Here is a 10,851-nt window from a genome sequence, read left to right on the forward strand (position 1 = left end):
TCTGTGGGCTCCGGGGACATTTTTGTTACTTGGATTTTTCAACTTCTGTTGAAAATTATTGGGGGTGGGTGTTACCTCTCATAAACCTGGATGCACCAGTCAGATACTTCGAAGAGATAAGATTTTTATGTGTTATATATTACATGAGCGCCAGTTACCCATAACACCTGATTTTGTGCAAAATGAGCAAGGGACTGACGTCTGAGCATACCCTGCCAACTTAGGGCGAACAAAGAAAAACCAAAGGGGATGATGGACGGATCGTTGACAATACAAACACTCACCCCCAGTCAACTGATCTGGGTTTAATTCATCATTGTTCTTTAGCTCACTCCGCCACCCCATTTGAACCATGTTTGGTGCACTGGGAAATACTTTTTCTTCCTTTATCCTCATATGTACTCCAGCTATTCCAGCATTCGTTCGAAAACTAGCAACTCTTTTGCACACCAGACAACTAGACCCATTTTATCACAAAAGTCTCTTTGGGGAGGCAGATCCCGAAGATCTGAGCAAATAAATGAAAAGTCATAGGAAATTCAACAAAACCAAATCACTTAGGTGTGTTGAAGAATACCAATTCCTTATTCTTAGAATGGGGGTCCACACTATAAATTTATATATCAATCTTCCCCAGTGCACCACCCAACATTCAATCTGGTGACCCAATGGCCAGTGCTTTATTTTGAGTCCCCCTTAGGCAGATTGGTTTTGATCTGCCCCCAGGAGAGCTGATTTATTTATGGGGGTAATGAGCTACCCACTAACCATGTGCCAAGCAATTATGCACAAATGCATCTGCTGCCACTATAATCAAAAGAAAAAATCCCTGGGGGCAGCTCGGTGTGATCTGTCCCCAGGGGAGCCAATGTTTTCCTTGGAGGTAATGGGAGCTAAGGCCCATGCCTGGGGGGGTCTGCTCCCACTATCTATGCACAAAATAATTATGAACAAAATACGTAATGCCAATACAATCAATTCTTGATGTCTTGTGGGGTAATCCACATTTTATGTATCTTCCTTAGCTATTACTACTAAGGAAATTGCTACTTCGTGTCAATGTTATCAGTCTAGGTGTGCGCACATGCCGGCAGGCAGTAATTGGCAGCCTGAATCCACAAAACTGTCAATTCAATATAAAAACCATCAAATATATTACAATAGTACCAACCAAATTAAGTACAGGAAGTACATTAAGCAGCAAGCTAAACGCGCACCTGGTTTAAATGCCGATAGAACACAGTTAGGCCAGGGGTTAGCAAAACCACCCATGGCTTGCCACTCTTTAGACTCTAAGCACTGTTTGCACCTTAAAGGGGATGTGCATCGTATCAAGAACCTCATAATGTACTAATTGAATGCCTAGGGGAAGGCTGGATTAACGGTACTAGCCATCCGGCCCCATAACTCTCTCTCTGGAACTAGACTGTTCGACACCATCTATCAGACAGACGGACCAAAGTGCGCAAACCAGTAAATGGTTGCTATGCTTCACAGCTCCAAGCGATGCGAAGACGGCTAGTTTTAATTGGCTTTATTATGGCCTAAGTACAACATTTTTGACAGGACTCAGCACCTTAACACCTGTTTCTATCTGGAAAGGCTTTTATAGTACTTAGCACTTTAATTATTTGTCTCTTTTATGAAGGTTTTTATTAACTATACAATAAACTTGTCTATGACTAGTGGGATAATCTAAACCCCTTGAGGATAAATCAATGAGATCCATCTCCAGTGGAGGCAATTTTCATAGGGGGTAGTGGGACCTTGGCTCCATTCCTGATAGGCATGCTCCCATGAAATGCAGTTGATCTCTGGTGTCTAATGGGGATTCCTACTGGAAGATCTCACTCTCCATGTGATCGTCCATCAGTAATCCTCATGGGAGAGGCACCAGGGGACAGGGAAAACAATTACCTATCCCCCAATTTTTTAATATATTTTTTTAAACATCTTTTTGTTGTAATTTTCTTTTTTATTATTACATACAGCGGAATATTAATGAATCTTGCATCACAACAATTATACATCAGCATTGTTGGGAGCTCTGTGGATCAGATATGCATTAAATAACAAGTTAATACATACAAACTTGTGACTCAGTCCCTGTATCACTGCTCAGTCACTGACTAGGTTGTTATGCAAAGGACGTACATTGTCTCTATGTACAATGGCTGTGTCAAGGGTTTAAGTGCGATGCCCATCTAAGTAAACTGTAATTAACAACCAAAACATAAAAGAAAAATCTCCATTTACAGCCTTGTTATAAGACAGGTGAGAGGGTGTATGTGGACCAATGTGTTGTAAAATCTGAAGAAACAATAGTGAAGTTCCATGATAGTATTACGGTGTGAGGGAGGGGCATCTCATTGTTGACCTACTACACATAGCCTAGGCATGCTCAGCGGTAGCCGATAATACCATGCGTGTTGAGAGAAAAAGGTGGGGGGTATTTGACTGTATTGGGAGCTCTATTACATCGTTGGGGAGCTACGAGTGTTGTGCTGCGGTGTCTGGCTGTGTGAGCACTTTAAGAAAAGTACCCAAGGCTTGCGCAATCGGATATTTGCGCAGACCCGCAGTTTCCTCCTTGTGTAGTGTAGCACTCTCATCCTGCGCCCAGATTGTGAGGGATTTCTCCCAGTAGGCCGACGCGAGGGCCAGCGTGCTTCCATTGCTTTGTGATAAGGCGCTTGGCCGTGATCAAACCCAGATCTCTAAATCTGGATATCACTTTATTCTTCTTTGTCCATGGGTACAGTCCCTATACGCATGTCTCCTAGTTAAACTGTAGTGGTGTCTTAGTGCATTTTGCTAATGTGTCTACAACTTTATGCCAGTATAGCTGTAATGAGGTGCAAGACCATAGCATGTGGAGCAGATCCGTGCCAATCAGATGACAACGGGGACAGGCGGAGGTGTTGAGATGAAAATAGTCATTGATTTTGTCTGGTGAAAGGTATGACCTATGATTACCTATCCCCCAATGCCTCTCCTGTTCCTTGTGCCACCTGCTGTAAGCCAAGATCAAAGAAAACAATTTGTCTGCACAGGCATTCTGCTTACATAGTGTAAATGCCAGAAACCAGTCCTTGGAAGCTTGTTTCCGGTCCAGGGAAGACATGGCTTGGCAGTTTGGGCTGGACTGTTCCCATGAGGCACAGGGTTAGACTGATTTGAATATAGCCATGTCTGAACTGGGGTGGCAGAGTGGGCTAAAGAACGGTGATGGATTAAACCCAGATCTTTTGACTGGGTGTGAGTGCTTGATTGATTCAGATGCTCCGTCCATCACCACCCCCTTTTTACCGTACATAGTGGAAACAGCACGCTCCATGATTTCAGCATGCATAGAGCATGCTGACATGGTTGTATTGCAGTGGGAGGGCCCTGGGTGGCAGTGGAAGGCTTTCTGACGTTCCTGTTGCGTGTATGCTGATGTGACACGCTGCTGCTGCTCGTCGCTGTTCATCGCTGTTGGCCTGGTCTAGTTGTCCCTGCTTCTGCTCTGGTCAGAGAGCTGAGGGCCCGGCCTCCTGCACTAGATTGGGGATCCCCGGATGCAGAAGGCGAAAGGCAGCCATGGAGGCTGCTGGAGTTGTGGAAGCTCGTACCAGGTGCCATACCGGGTGTTGCGGAGGCGCGGAGCTCTGATCCGGAAGCACAGACTGTAATTGGCGAGCCGAGCCGTGGGGTGGGCACCAGGAGGAGGAAGAGCCACAGAGGAGCTGTTTTCTGTTCTGGCTTCATGCTGCAAGCTTCTGCAGGCTCCTGTACCTCCATGCCCTGCATCTTTCTGCATCTGTCATTGGCACCATGAGCAACAAGCTCCAGGTGAGCCCAGCGTTCTGGCGCAGGCAAATGGGTGGCGGTAGTTGCCCCATTGGCACATTTAACCAGTTGGAGAGGGTCAATTCAGAGCATACTGCCCAGTGAGTGAGGCTGCCATCCAACGGCGGCCACTGAGAGCGTGCCTCAGTTGGTCGCAGAGGAGGGTCAGTTTGTTCTGGGTATGGCCTGCGTCCCTGTAGGAACTAACTTGTGTTGGCCTTGTTCACTGCTGCGGTCCTCAGCTAGTGTTCTGCTGTTGTTGTAGTTGTTTATGGCTGCTGGTTGCAGCTGGTTCAGTCTACCCTCACCAATCTGTCTCTTCATCTGCAGCCCCAGTACTGGTGCTAGAAGACCCCCTCAAAGTTTGCTGAAGCTTTTTCAGGCCAGAAATCAAGGAGGGGAGCAGTGGCAATTTGCCCCACAGCCTTGGGCCCTGGCCCGGCAACTTATTTAAGGGGTCCAAATATACGCGTGGGAGGTCCTGGACAGTGACTTTAGGTGCTAAGACTCGGTACTTGGGTCGCAGGGTTCAGGACAAACGTTGTGAGGCCACTGGAGGCCGCAGGTAGGAAAATTACCTGCATGGAGTTATGACATCAAACAAATTACATTCAGGAAATGTGGTTTACATAAGAGCTTGTAAAAAAACTAAAGCTAACCCCTTAAGGAATAAAGACCATCTCTACCTTCTTCTAAAAAAAGAGACAAGCTTAAATAAAGCGGTGATGATGGAGTCTAAGCCTGAATCTCTTCCGGGAGAGGGCGAAGCGGAATTAAAAAAATTACTTCAAGTAAATTTTACCAACCTTTCACTTGGAATTAAAGTGGCTCGGTCTAGGGAAGAATTCAACCTCGAACCTAGAGTGGAAGACTCTTTGCTGTCAACCAGGGATGGGGGAGGAAAAGGGACTCACTCTGGTCCACACACCAGAGAGATTCTCTGTAGAGGGTATATGGATGAGAAGGTCTCGGACTTACTGTGATTGAGGATGAGTTAAGGGTAAGACCATCTCGTCCATAGCACTCATTGGCTTAAACAGGTTTATGTAAAAGGGATTTTTATTTATATGACAAAGTACCTTAAGACTATGTTCAAGACATGGACATACCCTAAAACATTACTGTACTGTGCCACCATTTTGTACTTGAATGAGGTTACTAATTTAATATTTATTTTATTCCAACAGGTAGTGGACGAATAGGAAGAGAAAGTACTGGAGATGATTCTTCAACATTCAATGAGAAAACAGCCAACAGAGATGTGTCAGCAAAATCAGATGTGAATGTGCTACAAATAACTAATGAAGAAATATACTCAAGACGATTGTATTCCGAAATCAATCTCGAACTAGTAGAACATTATATTTCTCAATGTAAGGACGGCGTTGAGAGTCCAGCCTATTCTGGTTTATATCAGAAAATTCCTAAAGTGGAGTTATCTGCTGAATGTGATGAAAGTGTGAGTGATCTTAGAGATGTAACATTGCATTCTTCTCATCAAATCACAGCGCTAAATGGCGCATGGTATTCATGTATTGAATGTGAAAAAAGCTTCACTAAAAGAAGCAATCTCCTAAGGCATCAGAAAACACACAGAGGAGAGAGACTTCATCAGTGCACTGAATGTGAGAAACGCTTCACTCGGAAAATGAACCTTCTTAGACATCAGAGAATACATACAGGAAAGAGGCTATATCAATGTAATGAATGTGAGCAGAGTTTCAACCTTAAAAGGCATCTTATTTTGCACCAGAGAACGCACACAGGGCAGAAAACATATGAGTGTACTACATGTAAACAAAGCTTCCGTCAGAAAGTACAGCTTGTAACACACCAAATGAAGCACATGAAAACACAAAAGTATAAATGTACTCAATGTGATAAAAGTTTCAGTAAATCAAATTTAATAGTACATGAAAGAACTCACACACAAGAAAAACCCTACCAATGTACGGAATGTCGGAAAAGCTTCAGCCAAAAAGGCAATCTCATTGTGCACAAGAGAACGCATACAGGTGAAAAACCATTCCAATGCACAGAGTGCACAAAATCTTTCTGTCAAAAAGTGAATCTTATTGCCCACAAGATAACACATACTAGCAGACAAAGGAAGAAATACCAGCGCCAAGGCAAACACAAAGCCTGTAGGCTGTAAAACAAATACTCATTGGTTTGAAGAAAATTGTGTGCAGCCACTTGCATTGCAGAGCCCTAACAACATGGTGCCATTCATCATTCAAGCATATCCCTCTTATAGCATGTATACACAAACATAACCTCACTTTGAGTCACAAATGCCAAAAGTACGTAGCCGTTGCAAAGAGAAACACAGTTATTTTTTTTAAATCATAGGTTTATAAGTTAACAGTCTTTTTGTTATTCCACCACATGGATTGTTAAAATATCTTGATATTTCATGATTTGCTTTTCCAGGATAAAAACACTGAATAGAACTAATTATCTTAGTTAAAAATGGGCTGATAAAGAGGCTCTTCAAAGTATACCTAGAGATACTGTTAATTAAGCGCATCCTTTTACACTTCAGCGCAAGAAGCTGTCTTTGGTGCTGCACATACCAAAAGAGAGCCAGGCATTATTTAAGCATTTAGTCATTTGCTTCCTAGATTAAGTAGCTTCTTAATTCTATTCATGGCATGTGTGTAGATTTACCAAACCTAGGCCCAGATTTAGTAACATTTCGTGCTGGGTTTGCACACAAATTTTTTTTTGTAATGTATTTTCCAGTGCAATATTTGATTTGTGCTGGAAAGTTGCCTGAAATAATGCAAAAAAAGTGCAAACCAGCGATTGCTTTTCTCTGTGTCAGGACAGTGTTCCATGGGTGACACATGGGCGTGCCCATGCAACCACCCATCGTTTTTGATTCAAAACCCTATCTACTAAAAACAGTAGAGAGTGTTTTGCACCAAAAAGTTACGCACTTTGAAGCAAGCATAAAAGGAGAAATGTTTTTATTTCTCCTAACCTACCTGCACACATACATAGTAAGAAAGGTTTTACAGTTTGTCTAGGTATATTATTTTGCACTGAAGGGCACCCTTCCAGTACAAAGCCTACTCTATACACACCCAGGCACCCTTGCATTAATGTGCAAAGGTGTGTTCGTGGCGCTCTGCAGCCTGATTGTGCAACAGGCGCTTTCCTCCTCATCCCTGTCATGCAGGGCAGCAACTTTGAGTTCTACGTTGCACTTTATGATAAGGTCATAAATTTGGCCCTTCAATTCACTAAGTTTAAAAGCAACCTTAATACTGTGACTGTGATGAAAGCTTCCTCCAGAACATCTTTCTATTGTTACTTACGATTGTGTATTGGACAGCAAAAGTTATCTTGATACAGTGTAAACAACAAAGCAAATATTTGCTGCCAGACAGCATATGAGAATGGCAAATTATTTCGAAAATAATGAAACATCAGACGCTAGACAGTCTAGGAACAAATGGTTAAATGCCTAAAGAAAGTGAAGAAGATTTAACCCCTTCCATGCGGCCGTGATTCTGTGCCTGTGCGGCAGAATCGCGAGTGGGCGGGTTTATGACGGCCCCCAGCCGTCATCAGCACACGAGCACCGTAGTGCATGACGGCTGGGGGCCGTCAACAGCATGCAAGGGGTTAAACGGACACAACCAAGTATAATAGTATTCTCGGTCTAATTACACATCAGATATCCTACAATATAAAAATGCAATGTAGCTATTTAAATTGTTGGGGTACCTTTGCTATTTTGTGTGCTAAAAAATTAAGACAAAGTTCATCCTGGAAGTTGCAACAAAAACATTAAAATAATTTCTTCAGTATGTTTCACTGCCTAGAGTGATTGTGTGGGTTTGACTACTTGGGGATTGGCTTCTTCACCAAAGAAACGTGGTTACATCAAAAGTAGCATATGTTCTCTACATATGTCTTGGACTGCCAACATTCTAATGTGGAAGGGAATAATGAAAGTGTTTCTACCAGGCGATGGATCAAGGACAATTCAGGTTAAATCTTATGGAGCTAAACTTTCTTGGCATATTACCAATAGAAAAGATGAACTCTGATTTTATTTAAAAGAGAAACATTTAGTAGTAGAAGTATCAACTTCCAAATAACATGTAGTTTAATGAAATGCTGTGTACTGCTTTAAATTAACAGTAAAGCACGTGTTTAGAAACTTCTCTCCAACATATCTGGCTAAAAGAAGATTAAAAACTCTAACCATGATCAAATTCTACAAACAACTCATAGAGGAATCTTGTTAACAGAATCTTCCAAATTACAACATAAGGGTTATGTAGACAGTTATAATGTCAGTAAAGAGCTCAGGCATTTTTTCTGCTTTATAATTTGCTCAATCAATCAATCATGGATGAGGTGCTTGATCATAAAAAGCAGCTTGGACCTGCCTTTTACTCACCAAAACCTGAAAGGGTGGATGTTCACAGGCGCGCAATGCCCACAGGGCTTAAAGGGCTTAAGCCCCTCCGCCCTGTGTGTCAGCCCGGGCTGAGACAGCTTCCCGGACACACAAGACAGTTCTTGCGCTGCTGGGGACTGGCTGATCTGGTGTCTTATTGCAGACGCACCCGAGTATTTCACTGTTCTTTAAAAGACCATTTACTTGACAATGGGGCTTTGGTTTTGTTTTTTTTAACCCGTCCTAGAGCCCTGCATCTCCACTCTGCCTATTCCTTAAAGTTGCAAAATACTTCTGCTACCACAGTGTGAGAATTCATTTCACCAAGGGAGAATGCAGGAGTCTACAAAAAGGATATACACAGGCAGAGATAGTCTGGCAGTGGATTAAGGAGGCCTGAGGTGGAATCAGGCCTACACAGCCTTGGCGCTCAGTGTATTGATGTTTTAATAGTGTCAGCTGCAGAGTTCTAGGCACATCTTTGGGCACAGGTACTTTTTATTTTTCAAATGAAGCAATGGACTGTGCACACCTGCCCAGCAGATTCTGATCACATGTCTCTCGAGAATGTGAGGCTGCGCACAATAGGGAAAAAGCCTTTTGTGAATGAGAGGATTTCGCTGTGGGAAATTGACTTGATTAAAACCGGAGGTCTGAATTATATGGGTTAAAAGATTTTTCTAGTATTCCTCTATGACTTGCAATAGCCTTATAATGCACTGTTGGGGCTAGTTTCCTGTCCTTATAAATGCAGAAACATTGCTTAGTGGCATGCCCCCAGTGTACATTCATGCAGAAAGTATTAGAGAATTTTCTAACATTTGGAGTTAAAACAGCCACAGAAACTATGAAGCAATTTAAGGTCTTTGTGGTGCAGGGAGCAGAGCAATTCACCTTCCTACGCTGCAATGTGTCACAGGGAAAGGGCTGGAATGTGCTGTATTTATCTAATACTGCACATTCCTGTCCTTTTCCCTTGCACTAGCGCCATTTAGGCAGCCTAGCTCCAACACAGACACCCTTGCACCATGGTGCAAGGGTGCCTATGTTGTGGACAGGAATGTTTTGGGGAAGAGAGGGGCACCTTCCTGCACAAAAACAAACCTGGGAGGCTTTTTCCACTTTCTATGTGTGCAGCAGAATGCAGGACACTTATAAAGAGGAAAAAACGAGAAGTAAAGATATTTCTCCTTGTTACGCTTCTCCTAGAGAGGCATATCTTTTTGGCACGTTCCCAGGTTTACATAGTCTTGTAAATTGCGTCAAATACCATGGGAGTTGCATGGGAGCAACCATACTATGCCTATTATGATTGCATTACACCATAATGTTAGCGCCCGCAACATGGCTTTGCGTGGCTTCTCAAATATGACTTACTGTTTGCGTCACTCTTGCGCCACATTGCATGGTTTACGTGGGATCCGAACTGGGTCGTAAATATGGCTGCATGAGTGTATGTCTATCCTCTCATGATGACATATAATGGCTGTCTCTGTGCTAATCACCTTTCTTGGGATCTCCTGGAATTATAGGTCGAGGAACTGAAACAGGGTTGCACTGAGGAAAAGGTATGTTAGAGGGTACCTGAGTTCGTATTAGGGTGTTCTTTTGGTATGTGTTACTAATTTAGTGAAAATGTCGGCTTCTCTTATATTACGTAGCTTGATTCCAATGTAGACCCCCCACGTGGAAACAGCCTGACTAGAGATCTATGTATAGATTTTAGACCTAAATATAGTTATTGCCCTTTGTATTTGTGTTATTTGTATTTTATTGGTTTAAAAATAATGTATGAAATAAGGTGTGTGTTGATTCAATAAACCTTCTGGAGTGATCCGTCGTCACAACTTCACACTAGGTACAGAGAGATCATCGATTGTTTACACCTTAGGACAGTTTGTGTTCACCCACATGATGTGTCATGCACTTTGTGCCTTGAAGCTAATAAAATATTATTCAATAGGTCTATATTTGTTTTGGAATGGAATACATATAGTAGTGATTAGTTATGCTACATGAACTTTAAATGTTTTAATGGTGTCATATTTACATGTTTTTGAGAGCGGATGTGCATGTTTCAACCTCAGTAAAAAGTGGATCAGATGTTCTTTTTTTCTAATGCTGCTTCCCCCCTCATCCAAGATCTAGTTAAGTATACTATTGCAGAGATCCCTAATTGTACCAGCCTCTCCAGCAACTACTGGGGAATACTCATTATTTAAAAAACAAATTACCAAGCAGCCTCTGCAGTCTTTCCCCTATCTCTGTCCATACTGTTCTCCTATATCCTAGAAAACTCTCTTTAAATAATTCCATTACAAAAATTACATCTTGTTGTCCTTTATGTAATATCTGCTCCTGTAAAATAGTAGCGAGCAAGCACACAACTGGTTAGTTCCCATTAAAAGTAGAGCCACCTTCATTTTACTTTGTGTAACCATGGTCCCCTCTTTCTCAGTCTCTTTACTACGTTTGATCATACTGCCTCCAATTACCCTTTATTCCCAGCCAGGAGGCTTCTTTATTCAAATAAGGCACTAGTAGAACCATTCTGAAATTCAGTATAGTGCTTACTTAAGCAATAATCCACTAGGAATGCTTCT

General features: G+C 42.4%; 1 protein-coding gene across 2 annotated transcripts in view; it reads left to right on the top strand.

The window, feature by feature from the left end:
- LOC147676775 (zinc finger protein 777-like) overlaps positions 1–10,216 on the top strand; it is a 623,696-nt gene extending 613,480 nt beyond the window's left edge. For both annotated transcript variants that reach the window (XM_086945208.1, XM_086945209.1), the window contains one exon: positions 5,019–10,216. In XM_086945208.1, the coding sequence (XP_086801334.1) occupies positions 5,019–5,986 (968 nt within the window). In that variant the 3' untranslated portion in view covers positions 5,987–10,216. The remainder of the gene's footprint in view (positions 1–5,018) is intronic.
- The last annotated feature ends 635 nt before the right edge of the window (positions 10,217–10,851 follow it).

This window comes from Lissotriton vulgaris, chromosome 12 (assembly GCF_964263255.1).
Source record: "Lissotriton vulgaris chromosome 12, aLisVul1.2, whole genome shotgun sequence".
NCBI lineage: Eukaryota > Metazoa > Chordata > Amphibia > Caudata > Salamandridae > Lissotriton > Lissotriton vulgaris.